We start from the raw sequence: 18,862 nt of genomic DNA, 5'->3' as shown, positions 1-18,862 counted from the left end.
GCGAGCCGCCACTACGCCGCACAGTGGGCCAGAAGACCGGTGGGGGCGGTCAAAATCCCGGACGCGTTTTGAGCTCCAGATGATGTGGAAAAAGGGAAACAAAATCAACACTTTTCACTGAAGAAAATGAACGGGTCATACATTTAATCAAACTTCAACTTGAAATTCATTTGGCCTTTTTCCCTTCTAAAAGAGTAAAATTAAAAATCACATTAAAGATCTGAATTATCAGGGAACACAAAGGTTCGGCTACACTTCACTTGACTTCACTCCAGAGAATCTTCGTCGTCACAAGCATCGATGTCGACGTCTTCAATGAGGAGCTCCATGTCTTGGACTCTCGAAATCCCAGCGACGGCGGCTATGGCCGATTGAGACTCCACTGCACTCAGAGGGTCCATCAATGTTTGCATGTTGGCTTCTACTTGTTGTGGTGGAACTTGATGGCCAATTTGGATGTGCTTTGTACAGTCAGATCGCAATCGGAACTGACGATTGCAAAGCAAGCATTTCCAGGGCTTCTCTCCAGTATGAACCCTTGTATGGGTCCGCAGATTATCGATGCGAGAGAATTTCTTCTCACAAAATTGGCATTTATAAAATTGGCTGGGGTCATTATGGATCTGAAAAGAGATTTAAAAATAAATAATAACAACTGGAACAAGAGTGGATAGTCATAGCAAAATTCATGAGGTTAAATACAGTCTGGGTACAGATACTTACCAGTTTGTGCTGCTTCAGAACATTTCTACTCCTGAAACCTTTATCACAAACTTGGCACTTGTAAGGACGCTCATTAGTATGGGTCAGTTCATGGTTCCTCATCCTTTCTTTAACCATGAAACCAGCCCCACACACCGAGCAGTTGTATGGACGAAGCCCTGCATGCCACATGTGGTGGTGTCGCAACAGTGTTGAGTTGAGAAAAGCTTTGTTGCAACGATCACACTCAAACTTCTTTGCTGCCGGGATGCTGCCCCTCTCATAGGCATGATCGTCACTATAATGTCGCATAAGCTCCCTCATGGTGGGAAACTTCACAACAGTTTTCGTATTAGCCAAACAGAACCTACAAGTGAACATGCGTGCTTTTCCGGAAGTATTCCTTCCCTCAGCCGTCCTGTGAAAGCATAGCAACGTGAGATACAGAAAAAAAATCCTAATTTATTCAAAGCCAGGGAATTGATTTCATAACAAGAAAGGAAAATAAAACCTTTAATTTTTACCTTGGAGTTTTTGGCTTGGTGTGGCTTCTCTCATGAATTCTAAGATGATCTGGCCTATGAAACCGACTTGGGCAAAATTTGCACTGAAGCTTTCGTTCCCCATGCAAAATTTCATGCTGACGCAATCCACCTATGGAGCGGAAGGTTTTGCCACAGGATGAGCAAATGTACTCCTGGGGCGTTTCGTGCTTCTTCACATGTTCTTGGTATCTGTTTCTGTAAGAAGCCAAAATTTATTCATTAGCAAAATGGCGTTACAGAGAAGAAATATAATTGAGTGATACAAACACAGAATACTTACTTAAGTTTGAAACGTTTTTTACAGGTTGAGCACTGATAATTGTACTCATGTGCTAGTTCATCATGGCGTGCTATATGAGATCGGTAATTTGATGCAGATTTCAATACTAAACCACAAATGTCACAGAGCCAAGAAGTTCTCTTTACATGACTATGCATGTGTTCCACCATTAGCTCTTCAGAAGGGAATGTTCTACAGCAGACAGTACAAGTTCGTGGACCTACTGGAGGTCCTTCTGCTGAGCCAGACTTATCCTTACAGACAGTCACATGGCGTTTGAGGGACTCCTTAAATTTAAATCTTCTGAAGCACCGAGAGCATTGGTACTGTCTGACGGGTAGCCTCTTGACAGGATTGACTCGCCATGAAATAGGTGGTTTTTTCTTCGGAACAAATGAAGCTGGTTGAGGTGTACCATGAATTACAGTCATGTGCTCATGCACTTTGGAATCTTTTAAGAAATACTTTGAGCAAATTGGACATTGTAATTCAGGATGAGATGCCAGATGCATTTCTACATCTTGCCTGCACATAGGGGTATATTTGCAAACACGACAAGTGAGTACCGGCATCGCTTTTTCATTTGAACCAACATCCCAAGTAAACAACTTCTGAAGGGAACTAACAAGATAACTAGTTTTTCGCCACATGTAGCCAAGGGATAGCCTACGCGCGTTGCGCCTGTCAGAGTATTCAGTCGGTGAGTCCACAGCAGAGGGCACATCCAAAACCTTAGGTTTCAATCTCTTCCTTTCTTCTAGCTCGGGAGGGGATATGTTGTCCACTCCAACAGCAACACCATCTCTAGGAGGGATGACCATTTCCTTGGGTTTGTTGCCTTCAGAGGGTAGTGCCTTAGCTGCAAATGTTGCTTGCAGCTTTTGATGGATGTCAGCTTGACTGTCAGAGTTTCGAAGAACAATCCCTACAATTTTATCACCCAACTTAATTTGGTTTGGTGCTTTGTTAATTTTTGATACAACCGAATCCCTCATTTTAGAAATATTAATGGCAGGACTTGAAGTAACTTCTGTCGAGACTTGCTTCAAAGGCACTAATGTCGGGAGGATGGGCACCAATGGTGGAACTGGGCTTGTTTCAATTTGGTCGCTTGGCTCAAACACTGAAGGAGCATCTTCATAACAGTGAATATCATCATCTGAGTCTGCCTGCTCCATTGCTTTACTTTTGTCCAAAGTAGCTGAATTTGGCTGGACATTCAAAAAACTCAATGAAGGTGCAGGAAGGAGTTTGGGAAGCGATTTAGTTGCAGCAATTGTTACGGCAGGTGATGCTCCAGGACTACTGGTCAGAACTGTTAGGGGTCCTGAAGAAAACACTGGAGTAGTCTGAAATACGATATTCTGACCAGAGATACCAGAAACTGACCCCACCCCCGCCACAGGCTTCACAGCTAATGGTCTTAAGGTGGTTGGCACTGAAGCTTGATGAGCTGTCTTAGCCTCAACCTTCTTCAAAATGGAGGCTGAACCTCCAATCTTGAAAACCTGCTTTGAACTAGCTGGAGTTGTGTTGGCGGCTAGGAGATTTAGGACCTGCTTTGCAGTAGATAGTGGTGAACTACCTTTCTTAGCTGCAGCATTAGTCTGGACTCCTTGAGCCCCTTTGGTTGGTGAGGTTTCTTGAGCAACAGAAGTTTGTTTCTTTTCAGCACTTGGAAACAACATAGAAATAGCCTTTTTCATTTGCTCAGGGAATGCTTCTGTGCCACCTTGCAAATCAAGAAACATTATTCTTCCTTCGGGTTTTGATTCCCTTGATGCCTGCAAAAATACAATTAGCAAGGATTAGACATAAAATTCTTCAGATAAATTGTTCATGAAAAATGGAGATGGATAATGCACCTTAGGTTTTAACCTCAGTGTTAGCTCTTGAATGGCTTGACCAATCATATCTTTGACTGGAATACCTTCTCTTAGACACATTTCCAAGAGCAGAACTCTACGGTTCTGCAACCCAAAAGAAAAATAAACAAATGAATAGACAGCTCAAATACTATGAAACTCGAATGGAAAATTTTTCAAAGCAGAATTTCTCACCCCTCGACTGGCATGCTTAAGTTGTGTTGGCTTAGAATGAATGACAGGGGGGTCCGGCTCCTAGAAAGAGAAACAAAAATGACAAATTTATTATTTAACTTATAAATACTTATTACTATTACTTCATTATTATCACAGGAAACACTTATGTGTGTGAACAAAACAATAAGACTTACTTCTGAATTTTTGGCATCATTGACAGCAGAGCCCTGATTTGTCTTTTCCCATGTAGTCAGTAAATCATAAGTTGTTTTCAAACGAGGAATACATTGCCTACACACATAGAGAGGCAAAGATTGCGATTCAGACACCTAGAAAACAATTAATTGTAAAAATAGCCAACAGTATATATGAGAAGGGAATGTTAGATATAGAAAAACAAACCTTAATATGACATTTTTTCAGTAATTCTAATAAGGACAAATCTTTTCCTTCCTGTCCAAAGACATTGACATTGTTATTATGAGCTGTGCGGCAAACTCGACAAGCTCGCAGAGAATAGGCAGATATCACTAGACCGGGATTAATAGATGCTGTAGGCTGTGACTCTTCCAGTACTTTTCTTTTAAGAGATACTTCAGTCAGTTTGGTGCCAGAAGAACTGTTCTGGTCAAGTTTCATTTTAATCCTGTTTTCATTAGAAATGTTTTCCTGGGGAACAGTGTTAGTCCTGCATTCTGAAGCTACTTCAGCAAGAGATGAATCATTTTCAACAGAAATAACAGACTGTGATGGATCTCTATCTCTACCTAATGCTTTTTTAATAACACTAGGGCTCAGTACTGGTAATAGAACTGTAGCTTCAGGTAGAATTTCTGCAAATTAACCATGGAGATTATCATCATATGAATCTGAAACAGCTAGTTGAGATTAAATAGTACTGTGTGTTACCAGCCTACCTTGCTGAGTTGGGACTTTTAATGATTTATCAGCAGTATTTGTGCTTGAGTCAAGCTGCAACAAATAGCAAATTTAGTTACAAATGGAACAAAATGCAGAGCACGTGAACAAAAATCAATGAGGAGAGAAATCTACCATGAGATAATAACTGTAATTATCTCATGAATTTACCTTAGGTTTCTTGCGTGATGGAGGTTCTGGAAATTTGACTGGGAAGCTGCCTATACGCAAGCGGCCTTGTCGGTCAAAATCATCTTTCTCAAAGTGCTCGGAACAAACAAGACTACGATGTCCAGGACGCCAATTAGGTCTACCTATGTTTTCAATCCATTTCTTCAAAAACAATGGAGTTTCATGAGGAAACCTGCGATGGAATCAACTTTTTTACACAAGAAAGTAGCCTCTTTTGAATAATCCCCACAATCAAGAAGTTTGTACATCGCTGTTTTCAAAGTTGACCTCATACTGTAGGCTATACATTTACCTCTAAATAACTTCGAAAGTAAAATCAAACTCATAATGAATGGGAAATCTTATGTTTGAAACGGCCAAACACTGGGTTCTTCCATACAGAAAACACATAACCAAATAACCAAATGGAACCGACAAGACTGAACTAGTGAAACTCACGGGTGCAGAGTGATGCGGGGATCCTTGCCCGTCGCATTCAGGCAATGAGGAACCGAACAGGTTGGCATTTTCGACTCGGTCGTTGTCAGAGATTCATTTCAAATGTTACAGCTGCCTAGGCGGGATTACGCGGGAGAGGCCGTCTGGTCTAAGATCAAGAAGATATCTCCTCAAAACACACGGAGTGGCATACCATTCCATACCACCACCATAAGTTCCATAAGTGGGCATGACGAAAAATATGGCGGTCGCGTGGTGGCGCAAACTTGACAGAAGAAAAATATCAACCTCGACTTTCTGAGTTCGCTCATTTTCTCGTAAAAATTTCACCCATGACGTAATACCGCGTTTCAGAGACACTAAAATTTAAGTCTTTTTTATACCGGATGCAGTAGATATGTAAACAATCTGGATGTTAATGTCGTCGTTTAGAATGCAGTGTGTGCACAAGCTGTTATGTGTTGGTGTGAGTTGCAGGTGTCTGTGTGTGTGTGTGGACTGGTGTTGTGTTTTTCGCACTTTCAACTTTCAACGCTCGGTTATCGTACGGAGCATAGCTTCACCTTTTGAAAACTATTCGCTTAAGCAATGCCCAAAGTACGAAGAAGTCGTAAACCTCCTCCCGAAGGATGGGAACTGATAGAGCCCACCTTGGACGAACTTGAACAGAAAATGCGCGAAGGTGAGGTTAAGCCATCTTTTCCTGTCAAAACTTAGTTTGTTTACCTAGAGAAAAAAAAATCGTGCTTGTGGCAACAAAGAACCCTTATCGGGTATTTTAGAAGCTGTTTTGTGGCACGGTTTTGTGTTTATTTTCGAGTGTCTATTGTCACTTCAACTGAATGTCACGTCGTCTTTTCTTGTTTTACAGCTGAAAGTGAACCTCATGAGGGGAAGCGCAAGGTTGAAGCTTTGTGGCCAGTTTTCCGGATTCATCATCAAAAATCGCGTTATATCTACGACCTCTATTATCGACGAAAGGCTATCAGTAAAGGTACGGTGTGTCTGAAGTATTGCGACTTATTTAGAATTTCCCATAGTTGATAATTAACATTTCTTTTCTAGAACTGTACGAATTCTGTCTTAAAGAAAATATTGCTGATGCCAATTTAATTGCTAAATGGAAAAAGCAAGGCTATGAAAATCTCTGTTGTCTGAGATGCATACAGACAAGAGATACTAACTTTGGAACAAGTTGCATTTGCAGAGTACCCAAGGCCAAACTCGAGGAGGTAAGAATCATGTCTTTTCTTCTTCTATTTATCATCTTCTGGCACCATTGTAACATTGGTTTGATTCACAGGGTCGCATAGTGGAGTGCATACACTGTGGATGTCGCGGGTGCTCTGGATAACAGGAAGACTCACGGGACGCAATGTAAATAAAGTGTTGTAATTTTACTGATCTGTGACTGTCTATATCTGCTATGAAATATGGTGAGGAAATAAGTGTCCACATAAATGGCCATTCAATTTAATTTTCAATTACAGTAATTCAAAAAAATGTATAAATTATTTATCTATATCACAAGTTCTTGACATGGTTTAAAATAAATCCTGCACTTCACAACTGGTATTTCATTCTGTTTTTAAGATGCTACTCAGATAATAGTATATAAGTATTAAAAAGACTAGAGTAGCTAGATTTCAAACATGAGCAATAAATTTATAATATACCATAAACACTAAAGCTCCAATTTAAGATACACAAACACTTAAATGGCACAATGACAAACATCAATGTTCATAAAAAAAAGGGCTGATTGACAAAAATCATAAAAAGATATAATTGAAAGGTGTCTACTCAACTAGAATCTTCCAGCCATTTGATTTAAAGCTTATTGCAAAGTACAGGTTTGGCGGTGTATTGTCATCTTTTTCACAAACAGGAGTCCAGTCATATATCACAGTTTTATCTGCAGTTCCAATGTGTACTCTCAGCTTGTCTTCACGTATGTGTTCACAAAGGAAGCATACTTTGGCACCAACTTGGAGAGGAGGCAACTTCATCATCTTCTCAACACCATCAACAAAAATACTCCCTGCAACAAGAAAATTTTCAATGAGATGATGGGATAGAAAAAAAAAAAAAAAGAGGTACTTGGAATATGGAAAATGAAATGCTCACCCTCTGTGTTGAGAAATAATACTCCTGGCTGCAGCAGTCCATTGTCATATTTTGAGCTGCTACACAGAACCAAGCCTTGGTCAAGACCACCATCACCACATTCTAGAACCTGGACAAGAAAGAGGGAGATATTATGCATTGTTCAATTTCTTGTTCTATTAGAAAAACTAGCTGATGGAAGCTAAGGATACTAACAGTAAACTCGATGCAATGACCAGGTCCAAATTGGGCAGAACAGGAACAGAGCAAAGATGGTTCACCAGAAGCTTTGAAAGCAATTTTAGCATCATTGGTAATTGTATAGTGAGGATTGTCTTCTGTCCAACCTGAGTTGAAGAAAATAAAAGATTTATTTTGAACAACAGAAAGAATTACGCCACTAAAATGAGTGAAAAAATTATAAAAACTAACGGAATGGTGTGATGCTGCTGCTTCCAATCCTAGGCAAACTCCATGCACTCCAATCTGATTCTCCTTCCACAAGACAACACACTCTGAAGAAAAACATTAACATAGTTTTAGACAGAGCAAGGTACTGAAAAATGCCTGTTTCAGCCAATTATTGCACTAATAGAGGAAAATGGTGCTACCTGAAGGTATACAGTGTAGATGGTTGAAGATCTCGCACAAGATACTGAGTGTCGGGGCCTTCATATACATCATGAAAGTTTGTATTCATTAAATGAGGCTGATTACGAATATCTCCATAGGCATACTGAAGTCGAAAAGAGTGGATATCTACAGAGTGTTCGAAGTCCACCTAGAGAAACAAGAAAGGAAGATAGATGTTTAATTAGTATTACTTTGTATGGTTGAATCATTTTTAAACCTCCTAAGCGAAAAGGACTTACCTCTTCCCAGTGCAACAAGAGAGCCCCTGGCTTTTCGTCCATTTGAGTAATTTGTACAGGTCCCATCCGAGAAACTCGTCCCAAAGATTGCACACTTTTTCCAATTTGTTCTTCAAGAGAGGCAAAGTTGCATTGGAATGACACATATGGCACCTCTTCTAGCTGTGGTACAGCAGGCAGACTGTAAGAAAACAGTAATGGGTTTCAAGTAGAGGAATCTGAGCTGTAATAAATATTGAAAATAAATGGTGGTAGTAAAGCATACCTCCCAAGAAATGAGGCTTTTTCACAGAATTTTTCAGTGCTCGCAGAAATAGCCATTCCTCCAATTCTAAGTATGTCACCCCCTTCTGCTATATAAGACTTAGTGTTTGAGAGTTTTGAAGCAATCAAGCTTCGACATGCCTGAAGAGGGGACAAACCCTCATGGTGAATAGCAGCAATTTCAGCTAACAAAGCTTCTTTCCGCTTATTCAAAACTTCTAGGATAGATTCCGAGAGTTGTTTAAAAGTTTTTTCCACTTCCAAAGTACTTTGTGCTGCACTGGATTCGACCTATATCATCAAAATAGATAAAATGGAAGAATTTTAGTTGATATGACGAACTACGCCTTGATCCCATTCACCGCCAACAAACATAAGAAAAAATACCTGGTGCTCTGCTGCTTCTACCGATCGCACCAGTTCCTCTAGTCTGGAGACATATTCCTTAGCTGAATCCATTGTGTCTTTTACGGATGTCTCTGACAGACCCGACATTGTTGCAGATGAAATATCTGTTCAAATCAAAACAATGCTCATTGTGAAACCCTGCACTTCTTAGGTTAACACACAGGAGTAAAAGACTTTTACCTTTAGTGGCGGCGAGGATAGAAACTGAATTCAACTTGAAACATAACCCAAGCGCACGCCCACTTGACCGGGAGGACGAAACGTAAACAATACGGACAGTAATTGAGAACAAATATAAATATAAACAGATTCTTCTAACGCCCAACGCCTGTTGCAAATGACAAGTGACAAATTAGAAGGAGGTAGCGGATAGGCGACAAGGCGGAGCACGATGGATTGGAAGCTTCGCGTTCCGGCCGACAGAGCGCGCCACTGTCTGCGGGCAGAAAAGGGGGAACAGGTCTGTCTCTCTCGCTCTCCTTGGCTCCAGAAGCGCGTTCCTTGTTCTCCTGTTGCACTCCCTCTTCTCGCCGCCGCGGCGCGGCTTGGCGCGGCTGCCTCCCCTCCTCTCCTCTCCTCCCTCCCTTCAGTTTGAAAAGTGGAGTCGTGCGGTGCGTATCGCTGCTCGCTCGTCGTCCGGCGCGCGGCCACAGCTCAACCGAAAGCAACAAGACGCACACGGCACGGCCACGGCGCGCTCGAGGCTCGACGCAACGCAACGGCATCGCCCTGCCCTTCGCCTTTGTCGCCGCGAAACGTCCCCCCGCCTTGTTCCGCCCCTGCTTGACGCTTAACATGGGCACCGTGCGCGGGGACTGAGGACTTGCAAGCCGTCGCCGCGGCGCGAAGCGCGAAGCAAATAGCATGCCCGGGTGCGTGTGATGGTGATTGTGCGAACGACAGCGACAGTGTCCGCGACACCATGGGGGGATCTCAGTGCTCCAAAAACGAGGTGCCGCCGTGCGTCGAGCTGGACGCGGCCAAGAACACCAGCATCCGCGCCAGCATGCGCACCAAGCTGCCCATGCCCGAGTCCAGCGAGCTGGAGCGAAAATTCACCAAAGTGCTGGTGAGTAAGTGAACGTCAAGTTGTGAGAGAAGTGGCAACAGAGCGGGCAGGGGGCCGGCACCAGCACAACGGGGCCCGGCCCAGCCGCCCAGCCGCACCGGCTCACGGCGCACTGTGCCGGGCCACAGGGCCCAGCAGGCCCAGCACCGGGCACAGCGACCAGACAGCCGGCGGGCCGTCGCTTCAGCTTTTATTGTTGGCGTTGGCAGCACCGAGGCGTTGCAGCTTTTCAGCTGTCGGCTCGAGGGGGTGTCTGCGCTCAAGACACGAGTCCAGCACGCCCACCCATTCATTCCAACTGCACCGCCGCGGAGGTCCTGGACGCCCCGGCGTTGGTCGAGGACCCCGAGAGTGCCATGGAGGCGACATGGAGGGCCTTGGCGGCGGCAGCGGCGGCGCTGTGTGATGATCGGCTCCATTCCAGTGTGCCAGCATTCCAGGCGCGCCGCCAGCACCCCGCCACCCCGTTCCCCCGGAGCACCCGCACCACGGCCGCACCGGCCGCACGCAGGAACAGCATGGGCCCTTCGAAGGCGCAAGCGGACAGTGGGCCAGAAGACCGTCAAGGCGGTCAAAATCCCCAACGCGTTTTAAGCTCCAGCGTCGCTAATTGCGACTCGAACCGAAAGTACCCCATCAATGGATTGCTCTCCGAACGAGGAATCCATTGGAAGGGGTCACAAGTTCATTTCGAGTCCATTTTAGCGACCATCACACTTAAAACGCGCCTATAGAGTTTTGGCCGCCTCCGCCGGTCTTCCGGCCCACTGTGAAGCGCTGTGCGCGCCCTTGGCTGCCTTGACCGCGAACCGCGGCCGTCCGGCCGGCTGCTCGACGTCGACGTTGTCAGCGACTTGTTTTGGCGGGCCGAACCGGCACGGCGCGCCTCGCCACGGCACGGCACGGCACGGCCGCGCGTGCAGTTTGCATGATTCAGTACCGGGGAATGGAACTGCTATTTCTGTTCGGCCCTGCCGGCTGCCGCTCGCTCGCTAGTGTAGTGCTCGCTAGTGGAGGCTCTGGGCGGGTTCCATGGAAGCGGCCGCTGGCTCGGCCGCTGGTCACCACCAGCCTCTCCTCGGCCGCCTCGTTGAAGAGCCCCGCGACGGACACGCGTGCCTTTGCCGCCCCGTGCACGCGCTGCACGGCCGTGATGGACATTCCTCAGTGATTTATGCCCCACGTCGGGGCTCAAAGCCTGAGCCCGGCCTAAGCCTCACAGCCCCGCCGCGGCGCGCCGACCGGCCAGGCATCTCGTTGAGGGCTTTCTTCTTGCCGAGCGACGCCTCCTCCATCCATGGGGGCCGCGCCGCCGGCCCGGGGCGGATCTGTCTCTCTCTCTCTCTCACCTTCACGGGACGCCCCATGAGTGCGAGAGAGACAGGGCGACGAAAGCGACTCTCCGATGCTGGGCTGAAGCTGAAAAGCACCGGGCTGCGCCTCGAAATGAGTGCAGCACAGCCGTCCTGATGCCGGCCGAGCTTTCCGCACAGCGCTGTCGTGGCTGTCTCTGTCTCTGTCGCACTCTTGGGGCGTCCAGTAATGCGAAGATGTTCGGAATCAGTCTCCAGCGGTCGACAGAAGCGACCAGTCATCGCCAGGGACACTCAACAACACATCCCGGAGGGGGCAGGCCTTGCATAAACCCCGTCCTGATTCTGGTCCCGGCCCTCTGGAGCCCTTTGGCCGAGCACCTGCCCGGCAACCCTTTTCGACTCCAGTGAGCTCACTCACACCTGTGAAAGAGGAGCCCGGCAGACTGATTCCGAGAGTCGTTTTCGTCGCGCTGTCTCTCTCTTGCTCCTGCAAGGGACGCCCCATGAGTGCGAGAGAGACAGCGACGAGAACTGACCGAAGGCCGCGGAAGGCCGGCCTGTTGTTTGGGGCGAACGCCAAACCGGGCCGGGCGATTCCATTTTTGATGGCACGGTGGCACGCTGCCGTGCGGCACCTGCCGCGCACACTGCGCGCACGACACGCCACGTGACGTCACCAAGCCCGAGGGACGGACGGACACGATCAGCTGGCGCGTCGGACGAGACGAGGCTCCCCGTGTTGGCCGTGGGATATCAAGTTCGGCCGTGTTTTTGGGGTTCCTCCTCGCCTCGCTCATCGCACGCTACACCGACTGTCTCCTTGGCCACGCCGGCGAAGCCCTCGCTGGACTCGCGGACCAGCAGCGGAGAGTCGTTTTCGTCGCGCAGTCTCTCTCGCACCTGCGGGGGGCGGCCACGAGTGCGAGAGAGACAGAGCGACGGAGGCGACTCTCGGAATCGGTGTGCAGTGTCGGCGGCATCTTGCGCCACATCAAGGAGTGCCTTGTTGAGCTGAATGGAGCCCTTGGTCCCCTTGGAGATGACGTTGCGCAGCAGGCTGACTCCGAGAGTCGTTTTCGCCGCGCTGTCTCCCTCGCACCTACACGGGGCGCTCCATGAGTGCGAGGGAGACAGCGCGACGTATGCACTGAGGACGGGAAGCATCGCCTACCGTGAACAAGAGACGGCCAAACTGGAAATCGAGCAAACATGCGCGGGAAGGAAGGAAGCCGCTCTTCTTTGGCGACAAACACCGTTATCTTGGAGGCGAGGCCGTTCCCATGGCCACGGCGTTACGTAACGCGACGTCCATGGAGCCACGGGGCCCCGCCCTGGCCCCACACTGCACATGCACCCTCCCCGACGACGTAAACAAACGAAGCGCTGGAACAGTGGGGCGGCTCGTTGCGTGCTGGAATTGATTGAGCCCGTTGTGGGTGGTTGGGCGTCCCAACGGGCCAGCAGGCTGTCGTGTCGATTGAAAAACAAGAACAAAGAGAGCAACAAACGCCACGGCGCGATGCACAGTGGGCCAGAAGACCGGTGGAGGCGGCCATCGCTAAACGGGACTTTTGAACAGAACGTGTGACCCCACCAATGGATGATTCCTCGTTCGGAGAGCAATCCGTTGATGGGGTCACACGATCGGTTCGAGTCCCATTTAGCGACTCCGGAGCTAAAAACACGTCCAGATCTTCGACCGCCTCCACCGGTCTTCTGGCCCGCTATGCGATGGCTTCCGAAAACCACCTCCAAGAAGAGTGGACCTTGAATGTCGTAGAGCGCTTTTAACGGCCGTGCTACGTACCAACTGCCTTAACGGGCTGGTTTCCCAGTGAAGCTGAGCGCTGACGAGTTTTTGGAGGTTCCGCGCGCAGACCTCAATTGCTTTAGTGTTGCTCGTCTCGCCGCGTCAGGAAATGAGCGAATGAATTAATGAATGGATGAATGGCGGGTGGAATGGGAGATGAATGGAGCGCGCAAATGCTGCATCATTGTCCAAAGTGCGGGGGAAGGCCCGGCAGGAGGAGGGGAGGGGGTAAGACGGTCTGGACGCCCTGCTCAGCCCTGCCTGCCCCGTTGTTTGTTCTGCCCCGGTGTTTGCAGTGTGGGGTGCATGCATCTCAGCGCCCACGCGGCTGCAGGCACACTGACTCCGAAGAGTCGTTTGCGTCGCTCTGCCTCTGTCGCACTCGTGGGGCGCTCCGTCGGTGTGCGAGAGAGACGGGTCGCTGTTTGGAACGAGCCTACTGGTGCACCGCCTCCTTGGCCTGCTCCGCCACTGTGTCTGGATTTATGTGCGCTATTTGTTATGGGCCGAAAGACGTTTTACGTCGCGAGGCTTAATGTGGCGCTTTGAGTCATCTCTTTTTCTCAGAGTGTGTGAGCGCTCCCATTCTGTTCCAGCAGCGATGAGCCAAGCGCTTCATTTAGACGATGAGACGGACGGACGGACAGACATCCGGTCGGGCGGGCGGGGCGGGGCGGGGCGGGGCGGGGCGGGGCGGGGTCGCCACCCCAACCCGCATTCCCACGACCTTCGGATCAACACGAGAAGATAGGACGTGGAGTCTGAAAATTTGACTCGGCGCTGCCGTCTCATTCCGTCTCATTCTATCGGCCACGACGACTGTCTCGCCGTCTCACTCTAATCGGCCACGACGCCGGCGCAGCAGGCGCAGCCGGAGAGCGCAACAAAAGCCGGAATATACATCACGGCGATAAAATCGAAATGGCGATTTGTGTGAAGCACTGCTGGCTGGCGTCGGCGGCCACTGGCACACTGGCACTTGGACGGAGCGCGGCGCGGCGCCGCGTGGGGCGGCCACGGACCAGCCCGGCCGTCGTTCGCGTCGCTCTGTCTCTCTCGCGCCGCTTCGGGACGGCCCTTGAGTGCGAGAGAGACAGCGCGACGAGACGATCCTTCGGACTCGGGCGGTCTATGCGTGCTGCGCCGCAGAGACGCTGGACGATGCACCACCGGCACGGCCTGCACGGCCTGCACGGCCTGCACGGCCCCAGACAACCGCAGACGGCGGCCTGCTCGGCTCCACGCACCACGGGGGACCCTAGGGGACTCGTGGGGACCCCCGCCCCACGGCGCGCCACTGCCAGGGCACTGCCAGGGCACCGCCACGCCCGGGTGTGACACTATGTGGGTGGGCGGCAGGGCGGCGCGGCCGTCGGAGCGACTTATGGGAAAGTGGAGCTGGGGCCGCGTCTCTCTGTCTCTCTCTCTCTCTCTCTCTCTCGCCGCAACGGGCGACGCCCCATGAGTGCGAGAGAGACAGAGCGACGATAGCGCTGTTTGCAATTATCAGCGTGCCGGCACGGCACGGTCCGAGCGAGGCCCGCCGCCGAAATGACTACTGTCGACGGCGTCCTCGCGGCCCGGCCGGCCTGCCCGTGGTGGGCCTGCCCGTGACCTTGACGGCGTGGCCGTCGCCGTGACTCACTTCCACCAGGTCGTGCTGCCCCCCTCGCTGCAGACTGATTCCGCACAGTTGTTCGTCGTCACTCCGCCTCTCTCTCGCACCGATACGGGACGCCCCATGAGTGCGAGAGAGACCGAGCCCTGCTCAGAATGGCTGAGCTGGATGCGCGCCTGGGCCAGGCCTGGGCCAGGCCTGGGCCTGGACGGCCTGTCCCCTGGGAGTCCCTATCCATCCAGCAGGGAGGCTGCAGGCGCTGCCGGCTGCACATCGCCGAGCTCGGACGGCCCCCATGATTGATTGATAGCTGGCGTCGAAGTCCTCCCCCCCCTCCCCTCTTGCTGATCGCGGCGTGGAGATGCATACACCTCACAGGTTGGGGACGGACGGACGATGCGGCCGGCGGGGACGCCCCCCTGCGTCCCCTATCCTCGGGCACGCCAAGCAGCGCAGACTCATTCCGAGAGTCGTCGCTCTGTCTCTCTCGCACTCATGGGGCGTCCCGTACAGGTGCGAGAGAGACAGAGCGACGACTCTCGGAATGAGTGCGCAGGCCGGTGATCTGAACGCGCGGCTGCCCGACGAGGACGGTGCCGAGGCAGTGTGGCGGTTGTGGTGGCGTCGTGCGAAAAAGCAGACGGCGGCCTTGTCCCCGTCTCGTTTAGACCGCTTTGCCGGGGCTTTGCCGACGGCGCGGCTCTCACACTGTGCGGCTCGCAGTGTAGTAGTAAGTGCATCGGCCCAAAACGAGCGGCGGCAGGGCAGAGCTGTGAGAAAGGCCGCAAAACGCTCCAGTTTGGGATGGCGGCGGATGGCGGCCGCCACTGGGTCGCCGTTGCGCAGCGGGACGGCGAGGGTCATCGCGTCGCAGGTGTGCAGGCTTGCAGGCTGAGGTGCGGTCCTGCGGCCCAGGGGCCCCCGGGCGACGGGACGGCGGGGCGCCGAGTAGAGGGCCGAGGAGGAACCTTGGTTCGAGGCCTAGCCGGTTTATGGTGGAACCGAGGAGCCGAGCCTCCCCGGTGCCGTGGTTGGCGCAGGCTGCAGGCTGACTCCGAGAGTCGTCTTCGTCGCTCTGTCTCTCTCGCACTCGCGGGGCGTGCCGTACAGGTGCGAGAGAGACAGAGCGACGAAGACGACTCTCGGCGTCAGTCTGCTGCAGGCTGCGGCGTTGCCGCTCCGCTCCGCCTCGCCTTGCGCCTGCGTCTCCGGGCGGGGGAGGGGCACTGGAAGGCTCTGGCGCTGCATGCACGTGGGCGGTGTGTCTCCGCAGATCACCCTTCTGGACCCCGCGAACCTTGAACCTGCGTCGGTGGGTTTGCCTACCGCTGTGCCACACACTGTGTGGTCGCCGCCCGCCAACAGCTCGGTCCCAAACACTGCCCACATCGCGCTGTCTCTCTCGCACTCGTGGGGCGTCGCGTCGGGGAGCGAGAGAGACAGGCGCGCGATGCCGCGTCCTGATCGGGCGGCGTGTGACGTTCGACAAGGGTCCTCGCGACGCAGCGGCTCGACAAATCCGACAGGACAGGCCGAAAGGGGGAGGGGAGGGGGGGGGGCGTCGCCCAGACGGCAGGCTGATTTGCATAGAATTATGGAATCGTGTCGGACTATTGATCCCCTAGAGGAAACTGCAGCCGTCGGTCCGAGGCGCGCTATCACGATGGCGGAGCGGTTATTGCCTGTCACGCCTGCCTGCCTGTCTGCCTGTCTGCCTGCCTGCCTGCCTGTCTGCCTGCCTGCCTGTCTGTCTGTCTGCCGTCTGTCTGCCCGTCTGTCCGTCCGCCCCAAAGGTGGTGCCCAAACAGGGACGCTGTCGCGCGGTCCGACGCGGTCGCGTGTTGATTAATCGTGTTGCATTGCATTCCGCGCCTCGAGTCCCGCAGAGCCTCGAGACGAGACAAATCAATTGCGGCCACTTCCACGACGCCGGACTGATTCCGAGAGCCGTTTTCCGTCGCTCTGTCTCTCTCGCACCTATAAGGGACGCCCGATAAGTGCGAGAGAGACAGAGCGACGAAAACGGCTCTCGGAATCAGCTTGCCGACGCGGCTCGGGCCGGCCTTTCTCCGCGTCCGCGGGTTCGAATACCGCCTCGTCGTCGCGGTGCGAGAGAGACAGAAAGCACACTGTTGGGAGTGACGCGGGCGTGGCCAGTGCCGGTGCCCCGGTGCACAAAGCCAAGGCGAAAAGGCCCATCCTGTGGCGGTGGCGGTGCGATGGGCGCGTCTCGGAGGAAGCTCGAAGAGAGTAGCGATCTGTATGCGCGACGGAGACCCAGAGGAAGTCGTCCTCTTCCTGTCTGTCTGTCTGTCTGTCTGTCTGTCTGTCTGTCCGTCGTCCGTCCGTCCGTGTCCACTGCTGCTGCACGCCGCGTCCGGTCATCCGGTCTCGGTGCGTCGCCTTCCGATTGTCTCGTCTTTTCGCCGAAACCGCGGGAGCGTGTCGCCTGGACCGGAACTGAACGTGTGACGCGTTTTGAGCTCCAGAGTCCTTAAATAGGTCTCGAACCGGACGTGTGACCCCACCAATGGATTGCTCTCCGAACGAGGAATCCATCGGTGAGGTCACACGTTCGGTTCGAGTCCTGTTTAGCGACTCTGGAGCTCAAACCGCGTCTAGAGTTTTGGCCGCCGCCGCCGGTCTTCTGGCCCACTGTGCGACGGCAAGCCGGCTGGGGCGCTGGGGCTCTCCGCTCGTGATGACTCATGACCTCCGCTGACCTCCCCAGCCACGCCCTTGCCGACTGCCAGTGTGTGAGAGAAGGCGTGTGTGAGAGTGTAGCGAGCCGTGCTCTAGCTAATCGATTCCTGTTTGTTTTGGTTTGTTACAGGTGAGTACCGGTGGCCGTAACGACGCCCGTGCGGCGGTCAGCCCGAGCTGGCAGCGCGCTGGCGTTTGGGTTTGGGCCTCGCCGGCCTCGCGGAATGAGGTAACGCACGCGCCTGCATGTGTGAGTGACGTGTGTGTGTGTGTGTGAGTTAGTGTACGAGAGTGTGAGTGTGGATGGGCGCCTTCCTGTGTTTTATGGACGACGCCCAGCCCCGCCAGCAACCGGTTGAGTCACGGGGCGCACCGCACGCCTGCAGCCCGCATGCTGCGTGTGTGTGTGTGTGTGTGAGTGAGTGTGTGTGTGTGCGTGCGGTCCGCGGCCACCCCCGCCCTCTTCTTCCTGCCGCGCGTCCGACGTTCGCCCCTTGATTGATTTAGAGATTAGCCACGATTACGGAAGGGGAGTCCGAGTCGAGTCCCTCGCTTGAAGGATGGCCGGCCGGGCTGCTGGCTGACTGATTCCGAGAGTCGTTTTCGTCGCTCCGTCTCTCTCGAACCTACACGGCACGTCCCATGAGTTGGAGAGAGACAGAGCGACGAAAACGACCCTCGGAATGAGTCTGCCTCGATTGGTCCGATTGGTCCTCGTCGCGCCACCGCGGTGCTCCATCGCCAACGTGCAGGCCGGCACACTGCCACTTCGTTCCCTCGTGCCTTGATGCACCGTGTCCCGCTGAGCGCGGCCAACGCCACGGCACTGTCAGATGAAAACGAAAACACTCGGTCGACGAGCCAATGTCGTCTACATTTTCGACTTTTGAACGGCTGCCTCTGGTAAAACGTGTCCTCTCCAGCCGGAATTCGGAACGTTTTCTCCCGAAGTTGAGAGTTGTTGTTCGGCGGGGACGCTCGTGCTGGCCGTTATTAAAACTGTTGCTGCACTGTGGCGTGCCTGCATGGCCTGGCCCCGTGCGTTGCGAGTGTGTGAGTGCCCTTGCAAGGTGAAAACATGCGGGCCTTGCCAGTGTGTGGCGCGGCGGGGCGGGGCGGTGCAGGGTCGGCGGACCTAACCCTCCACACTTGGCCGTCGGCCCCCGCCCCGCCCCGCCCCGCCCCGCCCCGCCACGCCGGGGCGTGCAAGTGAAAAGCGCACGCTCTAGCCCGTGGTGCGTGCCGGTAGGGCGGCGCGGCCGCAGAGCCGTGTGATTCAGCAGAGCGGTTGTCTCTCTCGCGCCCTCGCGGAGTGCCGCGTAGTGCCCCGGAGTGCCCCACGCGTGCGACAGAGACGGAGCGACGAGACGAATCTTCGGATTCGCCGGCCGGGCAGGGCAGGCAGGCCGTTCCCTCACGTGCACCCAGCGCCGCGCCATGCGCCATTTCGCTCGGATGAGCGGTTGATTGGCGCGGCCTGTCTGTCTCTCATTCTCTCCGTCTGCCCGTCTGTCTGTTCGTCCCTCTGGCCGTCTGTTCGCCTTGCCAGTGTCCTGGTCGCGGACCAGCCTCACCGAGG

At 52.7% G+C, this 18,862-nt stretch overlaps 4 protein-coding genes across 4 annotated transcripts in view; 2 read left to right on the top strand and 2 right to left on the bottom strand.

Annotated features, from left to right (window-relative positions):
- Window positions 1-111: 111 nt before the first annotated feature.
- LOC117650070 lies at window positions 112-5,351 on the bottom strand. The gene is made up of 11 exons (XM_034393359.1): window positions 5,118-5,351; window positions 4,659-4,851; window positions 4,487-4,541; window positions 3,972-4,402; window positions 3,764-3,898; window positions 3,588-3,647; window positions 3,393-3,497; window positions 1,528-3,311; window positions 1,227-1,442; window positions 724-1,120; window positions 112-623 (listed from the first exon to the last, which is right to left on the bottom strand). The coding sequence occupies exons 1-11, from the start codon at window positions 5,183-5,185 to the stop codon at window positions 267-269; spliced, it is 3,801 nt and encodes a 1,266-aa protein (XP_034249250.1). The 5' UTR covers window positions 5,186-5,351; the 3' UTR covers window positions 112-266.
- A 223-nt stretch (window positions 5,352-5,574) lies between these two features.
- On the top strand, window positions 5,575-6,683 carry LOC117650073 (protein BUD31 homolog). The gene is made up of 4 exons (XM_034393362.1): window positions 5,575-5,799; window positions 5,989-6,111; window positions 6,183-6,349; window positions 6,421-6,683. The coding sequence occupies exons 1-4, from the start codon at window positions 5,706-5,708 to the stop codon at window positions 6,469-6,471; spliced, it is 435 nt and encodes a 144-aa protein (XP_034249253.1). The 5' UTR covers window positions 5,575-5,705; the 3' UTR covers window positions 6,472-6,683.
- On the bottom strand, window positions 6,575-9,267 carry LOC117650072 (cytokine receptor-like factor 3). The gene is made up of 9 exons (XM_034393361.1): window positions 8,948-9,267; window positions 8,747-8,871; window positions 8,361-8,650; window positions 8,096-8,276; window positions 7,835-8,004; window positions 7,656-7,738; window positions 7,440-7,570; window positions 7,245-7,353; window positions 6,575-7,158 (listed from the first exon to the last, which is right to left on the bottom strand). The coding sequence occupies exons 2-9, from the start codon at window positions 8,852-8,854 to the stop codon at window positions 6,917-6,919; spliced, it is 1,314 nt and encodes a 437-aa protein (XP_034249252.1). The 5' UTR covers window positions 8,855-8,871; window positions 8,948-9,267; the 3' UTR covers window positions 6,575-6,916.
- Window positions 9,268-9,344: 77 nt separating this feature from the next.
- The window catches only part of LOC117650071 (formin-like protein), a 47,109-nt gene continuing 37,591 nt past the window's right edge, over window positions 9,345-18,862 (top strand). The window contains exon 1 of the mRNA XM_034393360.1: window positions 9,345-9,836. Coding sequence (XP_034249251.1) covers window positions 9,690-9,836 — 147 coding nt within the window. The 5' untranslated portion in view covers window positions 9,345-9,689. The remainder of the gene's footprint in view (window positions 9,837-18,862) is intronic.

Source organism: Thrips palmi, unplaced genomic scaffold, assembly GCF_012932325.1.
Source record: "Thrips palmi isolate BJ-2018 unplaced genomic scaffold, TpBJ-2018v1 HiC_scaffold_4, whole genome shotgun sequence".
NCBI lineage: Eukaryota > Metazoa > Arthropoda > Insecta > Thysanoptera > Thripidae > Thrips > Thrips palmi.
The sequence above is the reverse complement of the archived record's forward strand: the minus strand, read 5'-3'. Positions and strand labels throughout refer to the sequence as shown.